The 17,150-nt window shown below is 48.5% G+C and overlaps 2 protein-coding genes across 3 annotated transcripts in view; both read right to left on the bottom strand.

Moving 5' to 3' along the window:
• Nucleotides 1–557, bottom strand: part of LOC119436803 (uncharacterized) — a 125,674-nt gene extending 125,117 nt beyond the window's left edge. For both annotated transcript variants that reach the window (XM_037703793.2, XM_049659997.1), the window contains exon 1: nucleotides 282–557. The gene's annotated coding sequence lies outside the window, so the exon portion shown is untranslated. The remainder of the gene's footprint in view (nucleotides 1–281) is intronic.
• A 15,164-nt stretch (nucleotides 558–15,721) lies between these two features.
• The window catches only part of LOC119437310 (collagen alpha-2(XI) chain-like), a 55,436-nt gene continuing 54,007 nt past the window's right edge, over nucleotides 15,722–17,150 (bottom strand). The window contains exon 39 of the mRNA XM_037704368.2: nucleotides 15,722–15,733. Coding sequence (XP_037560296.2) covers nucleotides 15,722–15,733 — 12 coding nt within the window. The remainder of the gene's footprint in view (nucleotides 15,734–17,150) is intronic.

Here is a 17,150-nt window from a genome sequence, read left to right on the forward strand (position 1 = left end):
AAGGAAGTGATTATAAAAGGTTGATGGCCAATTAATCTTCCAAGAACTCGAGCCATAAAGAAGAGTTTAAAGGTTGAGATCCAAGCAGTCCAATCGTGTGCAATCGTGTGCGGAATTCCAAGCGTGCACCTAAGGACAATTTCGATGCATCTACAACAGGACATGCGGCAAATACTTCACTACCCAAGGACGCGCAAATTGTTTCCGATTCTCCAGTCCTTTGCCGCCGAAAAAAAGAAATCACGTTTTAAGTGCAGAAAATCATAATGAATACGACGTACCGTTGGAGGTTTCAACTGCTGCCGTTCGCACGAGCACAGCAAGCGCGTGAACTGCAGCCCCGCGTTCCACGAGCACGCCCCAGAAGCACGTAACCTATAACGTTAACTTCATTTCATACAAAAATGCACGACATGAACGTCAATTGCCTCCTACAGCTTGCCTACAGTGCGAATTAAATCTAAGAACATTAGGCTGTCCAGGACACAGAACTTTAAAAATTAATCACGACTACAATGATTCGAAAACAGACGCCACAACCGCAAGCAAGGAACGTTTCAAGTAAAACACCACCTATGGGTGGTATTCAAATCCACGTCCTATAAAGTGGCGCCCTCTAAATTTATAATGCGGATCTTAAAGGCTATGCTTTTGCTGGTTGAATATGGCGGAAGCAATTTTAGGAGCCGATTAAACGTCAAAGACATTGGTTTTAAACACCACCTATTTATAGAATTTGATACGAAATCCTCAAACAAATTTCGCATCGTACAAGCACAGTTCTGAGGATGGAATATTAAAAAAAATTACACAATTAGGAAAAGCAGCAAAAATATTGTGTGCTTTTGGCTCTGCGCGTGCATTCACCAAAAAACTATAGCCTTCGAGATTTGTTTTTGTTACTCTGTGGGAGCCGTCGCTGGAGCAGGCTGGAGCATGGATTTGAAGAACTTGGACCATCGTGATGTGGGCCCGAAACTTAGCGTTTATTACGCGTTTTCGGTTCCGAAACCGCTTTTGGTGCATGCAGCTAACAAAAGCATGACCTTTGAGATTGGCATTTGTTACGCAAGCCGTCGCTTGGGGCGTCATATCCACGCGCCAGCGACGGTTGCCTAGGAGTAAAAGAAGCAAATCTCGAAGGCTATGCTTTTGCGAGGTGAAGCAAGAACAATATTTGGCAGTCATGCTTTACACGTTTCTAGAGAGTGTATTGGAGTGCACTGGTAGGATAGGTAGCACTGGAACGGCCACTGAATAAAAAAAGAAAAGAAAATTATTCGTGGCTCTGCTATCCGCGCATATATATATATATATATATATATATATATATATATATATATATATATATATATATATATATATATATATATATATATATATATATGTCATGCCAGTGCAGATTGAGAACGCTAAGATTAGCAATCTCTCGCGTCAGTCTTTCGGAAGCGACGAGTGTCCAATTCTGTGGTCGAAACTAAAGCCCCTTGCCGCCGCCAGTGGCTTCGGCAGCTCTACGCGCCCAACTGTCACCTGCCTCACTCCTCCTCTCCACCTCTCTGCTGCGCGATGCTATACGCTCTCTCTCTCTCGCCCAGTTCGGCGAAGCTGCGGACGACGGAATGATATGACCCTTTTCGCGTAGTAGTTTGCTCTAGAGGAAGGAGATGGCGCTTTCGGCGGCGCGCCATACGTTGCCTCAGTGAATGCTCACGAATACGAAATCATTACTGCTTCTGCCCTGCTACTGCTTGATCAGCTGTCGGAAATGCAAACTGGGTGTTCGCTAATGCACTGTGCCCAATTCATGCTGCAAAATGGGTAACGATAAAGGAAAGACGTGTGTGGTAGTTCGCTTCAAAAATAGTGATTCACATATGAAGGAATGGAATCAACCTGTGTCGCCGCTGCTACATAAGGACTGCCTGTGTTGCCGCCCTTCGCGATGCACGGCTTTCCTCGAGGAGTAAAAAAGATAATGCATCCGCCAGCGCTGTATAGCTAACCTCCAAAGAAAGGACTTCAACTCCGGAACGTCGACACTTGAGAGGGAGTACCGCTCCCTCTTACGCCCACCCTACCTACGAAACACAAAACGTCTTGAAAACTTCTCGGAACGGCTACAAACGGTTATAGAGGTCTTAGTGTACGCGAAGACGTTAAACAGATGTTGTTGGAAACATTATGTAGCAGGAAGTACGGTTAATCAAATATGCTATTTTGTTTCAGGTGTGGTAACAGCCCACCTCTGGCGTCACCGGAGTATACTTTGATGAACGCCTTGAGAGCGTATAACTCAAGAACTTTTTTAGACGTTTTTGTCGGAAGATGTGCGACATGCTTGGGCGTGCGCGTGAAAGTGAAAAAGATTTAAAATGCGCGTGCCCGACGCGCAGCGTTACATTCCGTGCGACTTTAACAAGCCATATGCAATCCGTTAACGTCGCATCATACAGCCTTTCGCCGCTATCCCCCTTTGGGTGAACAAGCAGAAAAAGCCTGCGGGGTTATTTGATTCCTTTCCGATTTTTTCACTCGATGAGCCTGTCACGACAGTCAAAGTTTAGAAAAAAAAAACAAAACGGCTGGGCGCCCACGTGCGCGCCCGTTCAGCGTCCTTATCAGAGCCGTGCCTTCCTTTCCCTTTGCGTGAACAAGCGGTGAAGAAGCCGGAATTGCGATATCACCAACAGATCTGGCCGCGCGCAGTCGCAAACGTGCGCTCCGTTTGAGCGAACTGCTATCTGCTCTTGGACCACGGTGTCTTGGACCGCACCTGGGGGCGCGCTGAAGTTTCCGCGAGTCGAGATGTTTATTAGCCAGCTTTTAGCGTAACGTTAGCAGGGCTTACTGAAGTACCTGTAGACGTCCACGGCTAGAAAATGTCTTGACCAGGACAGCTATTAGACTTTGAATTATCCGCTCAAGACATCTTTTAGACATCAAATAGCTGCTTGTGTGTTTCGTGGTAATCGCCAACGTATCAATAATAAGTGAATGGGCGCACACTTGAATCAATGTGCCGATGTCAATGTCAGTGTAGTTGCCGACGGCAACTACACTGACAAGACACGACTGTTGGAAGCTGAATGTTTCGTGACGGCCCACATAGTAAGCGAGGGACTAGCGATAATACGTCTTTGATACAAGCTACCGCAAAGTAAAGACCATTTACATTCCAAGCTTTTTGCACAGCAAGAATAAATCTATCGCAGCAGAGCACACCCATGAGTGATTAGGCTGAAAATAAAGAATCAGATAGTGGCCGCACCGAGGAACCGAGAAACTTTACTGAGTCAGAAACATGATAAGCCGCTGCTTCAAAATGTTTGCCAAATAAAGAGCGAAGAGTACACTGATCCCAATTTAATACATAAGCGGAAAGTTTGGACAGCTTGGAATGCATTTCTAGCTCCGCTTTTAGTACAAGCACCGTACGTTCGCAGCAGCTGTGCATTTTATTGCGGTGTTTGCGGTGCAACGCCGCAATCGAACCATGACCATCGAAACAAGCGCGAAGAAGACCAGTGGTCCGGCTGACAACACATACGAGTACGCATCGAGCGGTTGGGCGGGCCCGCATAACACCAGTTTCCCGCGTGCACATCACTGAAGCGCGGGTCGCGTCTTTCAACTCCGGCTCCGCGTTCGCTCTTGAACGTAGCCCCTGCGCGAACGAGAGGTGTCTTCACTGCACAAACTTGGATTGCAAGATGGCGCACCTATGCCCAACTCTGCTCCTGTAGGGAGCATATAGATAGGGCTCCGTGTTTTCGGTTTTATCCGAAAAAATTCGATAAACATTCGCCGGTAAAATTTATCCGATAAACTCCGATTTCAAGGGTCAATATCATCTGGTTCCGGTCTTTATCGAAAGGGCAAGTTCTAAGCGCTCATTTATACAACTTCTGGTTTGACCAATTTAAAGTTTACCGCGCGTCGACAGTATCTCGGAGACCGCAACCATCGCACATTTAATAACGGCATTGTGGCACACGAAGCGAGAGACGTCAGCAGGTCAACGAATGTAGGCGCACCAGAAGCGCGCGACGGCATCTTGATATACGGTCCCCTGGCGACACTAAGGCGCGCCAGGCGACAGCGGCGCTAGGGCGCCTAGACAACATCGAATATACGGGCACCGGGCTTCGCCGCCCGCTGCCGCCGCTGCCCCCCTCAAGAGAAATTGTGAACCCAAATGTGAAGCATGAGCTTCCCTGCGAGTTCGAAACCTATGCACCTATTTTTCAATTAGTGCTTCTTGAAACTGGCGACTTGAGCCAGCTCCTGAATGATTTTGCGAACTATCAGTGCTATGAAATACGTAGCATTGTTGAACCCCTCTCGTTTTGGAGACTTCACAATGTCGAGTGGCCAGTGCTTTCTCGCTGCGCGCTGCGTCTTCTGGCGCTTGCTGTTTCTAGCGCTAATGTTGAAAGGGCGTTTTCAAAGCTGAGAGTCGTCAATAGAAAGGAGCGTGCTTCGATCACTGACAGCAATCTCGCAAAGTATGCTTGCGTGTTTTACAATAAGCTTTAAGCTAAGGTTGTTATACGCAAAATTAAAGGTGTTCTGTGTTCAAGTATTTCGCTTGTGCGTATACGTTTTTGTCCATTCAAACGTTGTAGGAAAAATAAAATGTGCTTCGCGTGTTTTGATATTTTAGTATTCAGATATGAATTGATCTAAGATTTTCGGATTTTGAGAATAATGCAAAACTCCGAATTTCGAAGAATTGGGGATTTACGGGAAATAAACTCCGTTAAACGCTGAATTTCCGCCAGAAATATAAACTCCGATAAACACCCGCCGATTTTCAAGAAAAATAAACACCGAATACACGGGGCCCTACATATAGAGTAACTCTAGGGATGGCGCGCATCGGCTTCCACGGGTGACGGCGTTCATAGCGCGTTCGTCACGCTTCTTCGACGCCGTTCCCAGACAAGTCCTTGACTGGTTGTGCCTCGACGGATCACGCTGTTTTCGATGCACGCGACAGGCCGTACCTTTTTTTTTTCTTATATATATATCCGGTGGCCGTGACACTGGCATAAAGCGTGGGACACGCGGTCCGATTCGGTCCGGCATCCGACGCCCCGGAACCGAGGCATTTTGCCGTGCCGAAGCGCCGCATCGGATGCCCGGCGTGCGACAAACTGGACAGATTTTCACCGTCCCACGCTTCCGACAACCGCACCGTCGTTTGACCGCAGGCAATGACAGCGCGCCTGGCATGTGACGTTCTCTGACGCTCCCTCCAGAGAGGCGGTGCCGGCGGGCCGGTTTCTCGTCGCCTTTTTTTTTTTTTTTTTCTTTTTTTTCATGCCGGCTGCAACAGCATTGCTACAATTCGTTTCTGACACGAAATAGTTACCAGTTCGGAAAAATTATCTCGAACCTGTGCCTGTTCTGCAAAGCAGCGCCTAGTACTAGCTTTCAGCTACTTGCGAGATCGGCCGGGAGCCGCGATGCGACAGCATTTCGCAGGTAGACAGCACACACCGACTGTCTGAGCGAGGCTATACTCGCTTAGCTTGCACGCTTGCCCTTCGCATCGACGGCGTCGAGTAATCCAAGTGTATTTAATTACGGGTAACCTACGTGTACAGTGTTAATCGTGTTGGCAAAAATAAGCGCACTTCGACGAGCTCGGACTGGATCGCAAGAGCCGTCGGCCGTGGCGTCCGCCGAGCTAGGCCTACCGGCCCTATCGCTGGCTGTCGGCGGAGCCGTCAGTGGAGAACACACCACTGCGAAGTGTTTTGTCGCTCGCAAAGACGTAATTTTAGTGACAGTGTTCGCGTAAAGCGAAGCCGCATTGCGCAAAGTTGTTTATTTTGTGTTTCTCGACGCCGATACGAAGTCTTCCGAGCGTACAAGCTGGGGCGCAAGATCTGGGCGGAGCTTAGGCGCCGCTCGCTCGTTCGGATGCCCGTCCCGTGTGCCCCGAATCGTCGTATGCCGCACGTCGGATCGGACGCCGAATCGTACCGTGTGTCTCCTGCTTAACTCTATTCTGGACATTCCGCCATTTTCATCGAGGCGTGACGTAGGCGCGACGCTAACAAAATGGCGCTGATGGCCCCGTTTTGCTTTCGTAACGTGACGCAAATTTGAAGTTTCGCCTAAGAAACTGTAATTTAGGCATTGAGCCTAGCATTCATGATAAAGCAAAACAGTTTTCCTCCCCAATAAAAATAAAGCAGCTAGCTCATCAAAATCGTTTCTCGCTTCCGTCGTCTGCATGCACACAAGCTGTCGTCTGCTTGATGCGTGATGAGGATGCGTGTCGTCGGGAAACGGAATGAGTCATCGTGTATTGGTGCTCACGCGCTTGCTTTCTAGCTTGAGACAACATACACGACCTACCAGTAATGATGAGCGCACGCTCTAGCACGCGTAATCGCTATCTCGTGAAACGTAAGTGACTTAGCCCGATTCGTCTGGCCGAGAAGCGGCAGAATATCATCGATAGTGTTGCGCGTGCCACAGGTATCCGCTTGCTCGACGCAAGCGCCAGCACTACCATCTCTTGTGCACTTCGTTGCTTACTCGCACCGCGAGAGAAAACTTCAAGACGCCGCCTTGCGTACATTTATTTTTATAAATTAAGAAGTCGCCGTTGTCATAGCCTTTGATGACGCGAAAAGACATTAATATTGATTACAATACAAACGCAGTGGCGAAAAGTGCAAAAAGTCGCAAAACGTTTGCTAGTTTCAACCAATATTATTTCAAATAAACGTGTTTTTAATAAAAATGATGGTTCAAAACACACATGGCAACTCCACCCGAGAGCGATGCAAATGCTATGAGCACGCGTTGTAAACAAAAGATTTTCATAGCCCCAAATGACAGGGAAAATGCGGCGATACGCATGCCTCTCGACCGTCATTGCATATGGCCGCTCAATACCATAATTCGCGCGGCTCGTCGCACCACAAATTATGGCGGAAAATCTCTGCAATGGCGGGCCAGCGCAACGTCAAATTCACGTTTACGAAACGGCCCTTCCTGTGACGCTCTTCACGGGATGTTCTTTTAGCCAATCAACAACTGACATGCCGGCTATCTTGGAACGCCACCACATATTCGCGAAATTGCAGATGCACTGTACGGGCTTCCGCACGCTACCGTCCACTTTCTTTTTAAAGCGCTAAAGTCGCAATATAGGTGCCAAGGACCACAAAAAAGTATTAGTCGATAAAATTTGCAGCTCCACGTCACGTTTCGTCATTCTGATGAAAACGCAAAATTGCATTTTGCAAAACTTCCGTTTCCCGGCACAAATTTCAAAACACGTGACCTCTGTACAGCCAATGAGACAGCCAAGATGGCGGATAATGGCGCCGTGCAGCCGCCATGCGTGTCGAGAATAGAGCCTCAGAATAGAGGCTATAGACACTAGAAACTACGGTGCTGGCCCCTGGCCGCTTTCGGTTTTAATTCTATACTGGCTCTGCCCAAAGTGATCACCAATAACCAGTACAAAACCAGTACACCTCCTCCACTTCACCGCTGCGTTTTCATAAGTATAGGCCGCTGTCAATAAATTGACAAACATGGCGGTGATGGCGTTTTTTGGCTCCACAATCACTATCCTTCGAGATCTGTTGTTGTAAGTCATAGGTAATGTTAGCAGATAACGTAACGCTTTGCACACTTGAGGCAAGGTCCGTTCGAATAACCTGCACCACTTTGAACATGGAGCATGGCGGCTGCACGGCCGCCATTATCCACCATGTTTACTCTCTCATTGGCTGTCGAGAGGTCACGTGTTTTAAAATTTGTGTTTAAATTAGCAAAATGCAATTTTTCGTTTTCATCAGAATGACGAAACGTGACGTGGAGCTGCAAATTTTGTCGACTATACTTTTTTTGTGGTCCTTGGCCCCTATATTGCGACTTTAGCGCTTTAAAGGGCCCCTAAACTATCCAGATGTCGAAATTTAGTTGTGGTGTTGCAGTTGTGCACGAGTCTACAACGAACACGTAGCCGCGAGAATTTTTCGAAATGGTGCCGTAATAGCGGAGTTACACGCGTTTGATGATCGAAAGCAGCCCTCGCTCGTTTCGCTCTTTCCTTCGCTACTCTCCTCATCGGCTGGTCTCCCCTCCTCGCCGAGTGCTTCTCGAAAGGTCACGTGACATACGTAATCGCCAACGCGCTTCTAAAAACACTGCCTACTTCCGGTTAAGGCACGCCGGCCGCCAGTGCCGTAGAACCAGAACGTGGTAGAACGTCTGCCGCGCGAGAGGTGTCCAAAGTAGACGGCAGTTCGGCCGACGCCCCGCCCGCTGCACGATCAATGGGCCAATCGACGACCGCGAAGCTGCGCGCCTCCGCCACCGGCAACGAAAACATCGGCTGCAGCTCAGCTGCAGTGCACGGCTACCGACGGGAGACGTCGGCTGTGCTCGCATCACAGCCGACGGCGCCACTAATATATCAGCGTATTTTTCTTCTTAGTGTACAATTATTGCGATAGCAACGATAAGAAAATATTGCGGCTTGTGAGCGTCGGTATTTCATTTCGAAGCGCCGTCCGTTGTAGCTTTGAATTTTGAAGGGAACCAGAAAAGGCCTAGCGACGATATCGGCGCCGTCGAGCGATCAGCGGCGGTGAGGCTGCCGCACAAACGAGTCCCGGTCTGATCCTCTCTACGTACGGCAAGGGAATCTCGCCGTTCGCGAGCAAAAACCGCTGTCGAACGGCGGCCAGCGAATGGCAAACGGCGTGCGGCGAGTTACCATGCCGGTAACGTGGACGTGGACTCAGCGCTTCTCGGCTACCCGCTGTTGCTGCGGTGCCAGCCCGTGTTATGCGAAGCGTGCCGCTATAGACCCTGTGTTGCGCGCATGTCTGGAAAGGCCAACACTGTCGCACTCTGTTCGCGCATCTAATCAGACCGCTAAGCACGACTGTGTTGGAACGCGAGCGATTTGGCACTTGCGTTGCGGGCTGTAATTACCGATTGGCAAGGGCGCACAAACGAGCAACACGACGAGGAAGAGCAGAAAGCGCGCGTACCTGCTAGAGGACTAACCGGAAGTCGTAGTTTCTTGTTCGACCAGTGGACATCGTTTCCGCAGTTGACATCACCAGATTTACCCTGCTGACATCGTGACGACCGCTGGGGATACCGGAAAGGCGAGGGGAGGAGGACGGCATTGTTTCTTTTTTCTATTCTTTTCTTTTTTTTTGATTTTGTGGCGCTCCCGCGGCGCGTAGCGCTGCAGCGTTTGGAATCGTTGATCGTGACGGCATTCTGAACTCGATGCGCGTGTTTACTTGAAATGTTCGAAAAAATATCTCAGGTGGTTTAGGGGCCTGCGACTTTACGCTTTAAAAAGAAAGTGGACTGTAGCGTGCAGAAACCCGTGAAATGCATCTGCAATATCGCGAATATGTGGTGGCGTTCCAAGATAGCCGGCATGTCAGCTTGTTGATTGGCTGAAGGAATATCCCGTGAAGAGCGTCACAGGAAGGGCTGTTTCGTAAACGTCAATTTGACGTTGCGTGACGTTGCGCGGGGCCGCCATTGCAGAGATCTTCCTCTATAATTTGTGGTGCTACGAGCCGCGCGAATTATGGTAATGAGCGGCCATACGCAACGGCAGTCGAGAGGCAGGCGTATCGCCGCATTTTCCCTGTCATTTGGGGCCATGAAAATATTTTGTTCACAACGCGTGCTCATAGCATTTGCATCGCTCTCGGGTGGAGTAGCCATGTGTGTTTTGAACCAGCATTTTTATTAAAAACACGTTTATTTGAAATAATATTGCTTGAAACTAACGAACTGTCTGCGACTATTTGCACTTTTCACTACTGCGTTTGTATCGTAATCAATATTAATGTCTTTTTGTGTCATCAAAGGCTATGACAACGGTGAATCTTTCATTTATAAAAAAAAATGTGCGCAAGGCAGCGTCTTGAAGTTTCCTCTCGCGATGCGAGTAAGCAGCGAAGTGAACAAGAGATGGCAGTGCCGGCGTTCGCGTCGCGCAAGCGGATACCTGTGACGCGCGCAACGCAATCGATGATATTCGGCCGCGTATCAGCCAGACGAGTCAGGCTGAGTCACTTGCGTTTCATGAGATGGCGATAACGCGGCCTAGAGCGTGCACTCGTCATCAAGGTCGCGTATGTTGTCTCAAGCTAGAAAGCAAGCCTGTGGGCGCCAATATGCGATGACTCATTCCGTTTCCCGACGACACGCATCCTAGCTAATGCAGCAGACGACAGCTTGTGCGCATGCAGACGACGGAAGCGAGAAACGATTTTGATTAGCTAGTTGCTTTACTTTTATTGGGGAGGAAAACTGTTTTGCTTTATCATGAATGCTAGGCTCAATGCCTGAATTACAGTTTCTTAGGCGAAACTTCAAATTTGCGTCACGTTACGAAAGCAAAACGGGGCCATCAACGCCATTTTGTAAGTGTCGCGCCTACGTCACGCCTCGGAAAAAAATGGCGGAATGTCCAGAATAGAGCCTCAGCTCACGGCGATTCACGAGAAGTTTAGAAATTGTGTAGCTCGATTTCTGCGGTGCAGGCACAGCGCGACACTCGAAACGAATGTCAAAGTGCAGACGTAGACCCGTGAGCAAAAGTATACGGACCACAGCGTCGCCAAAAAAAAAAAAAAAATCTTTGTAATTAAGATGCATAAACTGAAATTGACGAGTGCGATGGAAAGTTCGCAATGCGAAGTTTGGAATGCAGCCCTCTATTTCAAGTTGCATTCGCAGGCAGCTGGAAAAATCGGTTTTATCGCGCAATCCCTGGTCCGCATGTACTTTTGCTGACGGGTGTACGTACGTGGTGCAGGCCAACGTATCCATAAACGTTGGTGCAGGCGTTATGTGCGTAAGCTTGAGAGGTCCTCAACTGCTGGTATATATATGATCGCCTTCTGAAGCGTAAAAACAGCCGCGCTTGCGTAGACACGGCAGACGCCCGTAAACGGGGTTTTTACGGTACATATAGGAGCACCGGCGAGCGAACGCTTGCAAGCATGAGCACGGCCCTTTGAATCGCTCGCGGTTACTTTACTCGCGGGTGAGTTTTGCTGGCCGCGCGGCAAACACGTTGTCGACGCGGCGATCGAGTGATAAGATCGGAAAGGAATTAAAGGAAATAACCCCCGCAGGCTTTTTCTGCTTGTTCACCCAAAGGGGGAATGCAGCGAATATGATGCGACGTTAACGGGTTGCATATGGCTTGTTAAAGCGGCAAGGAATGTAGCGTGGCGCGTCGGGCACGCGAATTTAAATCTTTTTCACTTTCCCGCGCACGCCCAAGCATATCGCACATTTTCTGACAAAAACATTCAAGAACGTTCTTGAGGTAGACGCTCTCAAGACGTTCACCAAAGTATACTCCGGTGACGCCAGAGGTGGGCTGTTACCACAGCTGAAACACAATAGCATATTTGATTAACTGTACTTCCTGCTACATAATGTTTCCAAGAACATCTGTTTAACGTCTTCGCGTAGACCAAGACGTCTATATCCGTTTGTAGCCGTTCTGAGTAGCTTTCAAGACGTTTTGTGTTTCGTGGGATGTGTGCTGTGTGGTCTGCTAGCTGCGACTTCGCACTTGTACCATAGAGAAAGAAATTTCTTTCCCTATGCTTGTACGTCGGCACCAAGGAGGTTATACTTCCGTAGTGGAGGTGGCTCCCAGATGGAGGTGCTCCACCTTGCTAGAGAAGGTAGTAGAGGTGCTCCACCTTGCTAGAGGCAAGAAGCCCGAACCACCGTAGCGGCCGTTGCATGGCACAGAATATGTTCGTCGTGTTCATACATTTATATTTCGTAAACTTTTGGTTTTATGTACTAAAACACGTCATCGAGTCAGCAGCTATGGCGATTAAAATTTAAATTCTATAGGGTTTTATACGTGCAAAAAACCACGATCTGATTATGAGGCACGCCGTGGTGGGGCACTCCACAATAATTTGGACCACCTGGGGTTCTCTAACGTGCACCCAATGCGCGGTATACCCGAGCCTTTTTTCGCATTCCGCCCCTATGGGAATGACCGGCCGTGATCAAACCAGCGGCCCGGCGTGGACCTCGCGATCTGCCGCAGCGCAACGCCACATAGATTGGGAGCTGTGCGCTTCGTTGTACCGCCAATGACAACGCGATTTTTTCCCTAATCTCAGTGTACCGAAATGCAAGCAAAGCGTGGCCGTCGGCGCACTTGTGAATTGCTTATTTACACCTGCAGTAATACGGTGTGAATGATAAAAACGTGAACACGTTTCAAGAAGGGCTGTTTATACGGGCGCAGAGGCACATGTAAGAAGCGACGCTCAGGAGTTGTGAGGATCCGCGAGCCTTTCTGCATTTCATTATGCGATTTGGTTCGGGCTAAGAGAGTGGTATTACGTGGCAGGCAAGTATACATGCAGCGATGTTATTATGCCAGGTATATAAGACTAATCCTGGCTTCAAGTCGAAAAAATAAATAGCGCCCGCATTTGGATACTTCCACAGCCGTACATGTTACCTGAGTGAACGTACGTCACTTTATCTTCGTGCCCGCGGCAGCAAAAAAGAAAAAAAAAAAGTAAAAAAAAAGCGCAGTTGGCACCATTGCGCTTGCCGCACAGTTCCTGGTCGGACCATCTGGGAGACGTCGTTGCTGGATTTTGCCGACCTCGCCGAAGAGGCCGTCCCGCTCTTCACGTCGCGGATAGCTTGCAGATGCGTGACGCCGGTTGAAGAAAGCTGTAGAAAAAGAATGCGGGCACGCGCACGCGTGCGGAAGTCATGTATATAGGACTGTCACGTTGGAGACTCCGTGTCAGCGGCGGTGTCATTTGAGAGGTCACTGACTGACTGTCTTGAGACTGGTCCGATGCGCAACAGGGCCATGGTTTACCCCTGATAGAGTTTTTGTCCATCGCTCAGGGGGAAATGGCTCGAAATATTTATTATTTATTGCTCCATCGTATGCACGCGCTGCCGAATTAGGTCTACTGGGCGGCATGATGTGGAAGGTGTAGCTCAGCAGACAAGCTGACGCGCAATTTCCTGATCGCGCTTTGTGGCGACAAGAGAGTACAGCGGGTATGTCCGTCATGGGTTTTCTGGCAAGGTTACCAAAGCCCGTCCCCCGAAAACTGCATCACAGCGTGCTAACCAAACTTCGTGTGAAAACTCGACAAGAAGCAGCGGGAACTGGTTGACCGCCTGCAACGTGTCCAAACAGCGGACTGTTTAAAACGGAACACATGGGAATCCGGGATTATTTACGATTTGGTATTATTCAGTCATTCAACGTTTCCAACGTTCTTCGGTTTAATAAAATGAGGGATATCAAGACAACAATACTAGCGAAGACAAATAATTTGCAAGCGGTACGTAATTCCCACCATATAAGTCCTCCTTAGTTTTCCTAGTTATTTGTGTAATTTATTTATATAGATATATTTAACATAATGGGCAATTTTAACATTGACAAAGCCATAATGCGGATCTTTGTTGGCACCGCATGTCTTTTATTTTAAATACAATTAAAAAAATGACAGAAAGCCGAATTCTGCGCTGTCAATAGTACACAGAGCCCAAACTTCGTTTGAGCCCTCGACAAGAAGCAGCACGAATTGGTTGACCGCCTGTTCAGGCAACGTGCCCAAGCAGCGGTCTGTTTAAACGGAACACCTGAAAATTCTATATTGTTCATGAATTCAGTGTTTCTAACATTCTTCGGTTTATTCAAATGAAGGACTGAAGTTCAGAAAAAAAAATATTTCTACAATAGACGATCCGAACGCTGAGTCACAATGACGGCACAATTTCCCTAGGTTGATAACATATGCAAAGTACAGAGCATTGCACACACGGCAAGTTTTAACAGTGGAGCTGTTTAAGCCGGCCGTTATTCCGTTAGTCGTCCACAAAAAATGTGGGCCGATCATGGCGGTAGTACAGAAAGGGTCCAAGCGCAATGGCACATACCCCTGTGAACTAGCGAAGCTGAGCCTGGCTTTGACTAGCCAAGCATGGTTGGGACTACTTAGGCTTAGTCAGTCATCGATAGCCAATCAATAGGTACTCGATAGTTGATCAATAATTAATAAACTCCGGAAAATGCTAGGGATGACTTGGTAGTGCTTAGCCTAGCCCAAAAGCCAGGATTAGCTAGGTGCCCATCAGTTCCACTGTCTCTTTAGCATTGCGCCTCCAGCGTATAGTTTACGCTAGTTCTTTTTGTTTTGCAGATACGTACTCAAGCCAACAAAGCGACAATGGCACAAGAAGAGACGAATGAACTTTAAGCGGTACGTAATTCCCACCATATATAAGTCTTCATTAGTTTTCCTGGGTATTTGTGCAATTTATTTATTTATATATTTTTAGCATAATGGGAGATTTTAACACAAAGCCATAATACAGAGCTTTGTTGGCACCGCATTTCTTTTATTTTAACATTTTAAATACCGTTAGACAAAATTGTCGCAGTTTCACCCGAAAGGCGAAGCATCAATTGCGATAGCAAATTAGTAGAGAGCTATACGGAGTAAGGATAGTAGTTTTATCAGCTGTATAAACTTGGACATGCAGCAGCACCAGCAACGCGCAAAATTGTTGTCGACGCCGTCGGCGTTTTATCCGCATTCGCACCGAACGCGCGTGGCGTTGGTGACTGTTGCCGGTGCCTCTGGGAGCGGCTCGGAGGTTTTCGACGAGATCAGAATGGGACACTCGTCGAGCAGCGTTTTTATATAATTACGCATTTGGTGCCGCAGCTAAACGTCGCCTCACCTCCCTCCCTCCCGTCCCCCCACGGCATTTCGCGCCACGGAAGAAGTCGCGTTTGCTCTCTATATATGGTGATTGTAACGGAGGAAAGAGACGCAGCCCTTCAGGGAGCACGGCGCAGAACGCGCGTTTGCTCTCCGACGTGCGTTCGCTCCCCGTGAAAGCGCGCGTCCCTCGCGGCCTTTCACTCGCACGTACAGTGTCCGGAGCGCGGCGACGATTTCATCGCCGTTGGCGTCATACGGAACCTCACAGCAATGGCGACGGCGACGCCGATGTGAGAAATCTGCTTTGGAGTGCCCATATAACTGCTATCGCAATAAAATGACAGAAAGCCGAATTATACGCCGCCAGTAGTATACAGTGACGACAGCATAAAGGACGACCGTCATTACGTAGCCGTCCTGGCGCAATGGTGAACTCTCGGAGGCCATGGTTTTAAGCAGTTAGCTCGCGGAGCTACAAAGCTTCTGCAAAGCTTTACATAGCGGTGGACGAGGAGACAGAACAAAGAGCTCTGAACGCGACTTCAGAGGACTTGGGTGAAGTTGGTCGGCATATATCACCTGCTAAGTAGGCTGCAATAGCATGTCACCCTAACTAATGCGCTCGTCGAACAATGAGCCGACTGTACCTTGACGAAACGCCGATAAGCCGGTTGCGACAACTCCGTTATCTCCTGGCGTCCTGCCATTAAATTTGTACGACGCAAATCGCAATGCCCCCTTAAGTATATGGCCGCCTTGACTGCTAGAGGTGCTGGCTGCAGGTGTACGGCTCTGCAGGTGTACCAGTCATCTGTACTCTCAGGCATGATGTATGCGTTACCAGTCCTGAACGTACTACCCAACTGGAACGAAATCATCGCGTTGCCCTTAGACTAATGCTTAGGTTACCTCGTGAGGCGCAATTTGTTGCATTACTCACTGAAGCGCATCAGTTACCCCTGAGGCTGCAAGGAGACCAGAGAGCTCTATATCATATTGAGCGTCTGCACCGCGCATCGAATGGTCAATCGCTCTTTAATCGTTTGATTCACCGCCCATTTTCTCGCATGTAAAAAATGGCGGCATTATTTATAAACATTGCTGACATTTCTGAACATGCTGCTTCTGTTACGCCTCCGCCTCCGAAAGATATCAGCAAACGCGTATTCCCCATTTACCTCACAATCCCTGACATATACACAAAAAGTCTGAAATGCGTGTTTCGGCAATATTCCAATTGGCTCAGTCGCACATGTTCGAAAGATTTCCAGATTACCTTCAAGTCTTCACAGATGCATCTGTACACAGCGACGGTCAAGGCACCTCTGTAGCTTTTTTCTGCCCTTCGACTGAAGTACGGCGTATATTTCATATATACCGCATCCAGCCTCGTCAACAACTGCGGTGCAACCAGCGATTAATGTTGCACTGAAATACGTGCAAGAGGAGTTAACCGCAACGAAGATAACCATCTTTACGGACTCCCGCGCTGCCCTTAGCAGATTACTACGCAATGAGATTGATTGTCCAGTTGTGCGCAGCATTACTGACTCTGCAAACAAAATTTCATCACGTGGGGTATCTCTCGTTGCCCAATAGATACCACCGTCGCCGGAAATGAAGAGGCTGATCGGCTGGATTCAACTTACGCTCATAACGACTGTGTCTGCCCTGAAATTTTGTGCAAGCTTGATGACGCTCGTCTGCTGATTCGTCGCCACTTATAAAAAAGCAGCATCCAGACCAGCGCGTCGCAAGTGGAACGTTTCTGCCCCGTGTTCGCGGTCGAGGCTTGCCTCGTCGATAGAGCGCAACTAGTCAAGCTAAGGGTATGCTTTGTGAACGTGTGCGAACGTTCATACAGACAAGGACGTGTGACCTGTCCATCGTGTACGTCTTGCGGTTGCTGCCAGACACTTCAGCACCTGATATCTGAGTGTCCCACTTTCAGCACGCAGCACATGTCGCTAGTGAGGGACTATCATCTCCTTGGCCTGCGGTGTGCGGCATTCGACGAATGTTTGTACCCCAGTGGTTGCACGTCTCGACGCGATCAGGCTCATCGCGTTCTCCTTACTTTAACTGAGGTTCACGTTTGTAACTCAGAGACTATTTTCTCTATTTAACATTCGTTAGTAGCGTGACCTGCAGTGACCGGCCCTACTGTGTGTGACCTGTACTGTGTCCTACTTTATTCTTTGAGATTTGTCATCTTGCTCCTTCTTTCTTCTTTCCTCCCATCATTCCTATCTTCCATTTCTATGTTTCTGTCTCCTCCTTTCTGAAGAGTACACAGGCGCTGTGCCCCTTCCGGTGGGAGTTGCCAGCCTGCTCCTCGCTTTCCCTTTCCTGTCAAATGTATGCACGTTTTCAAATATAATA

Source organism: Dermacentor silvarum, chromosome 1 (assembly GCF_013339745.2).
Source record: "Dermacentor silvarum isolate Dsil-2018 chromosome 1, BIME_Dsil_1.4, whole genome shotgun sequence".
Classification (NCBI taxonomy): domain Eukaryota; kingdom Metazoa; phylum Arthropoda; class Arachnida; order Ixodida; family Ixodidae; genus Dermacentor; species Dermacentor silvarum.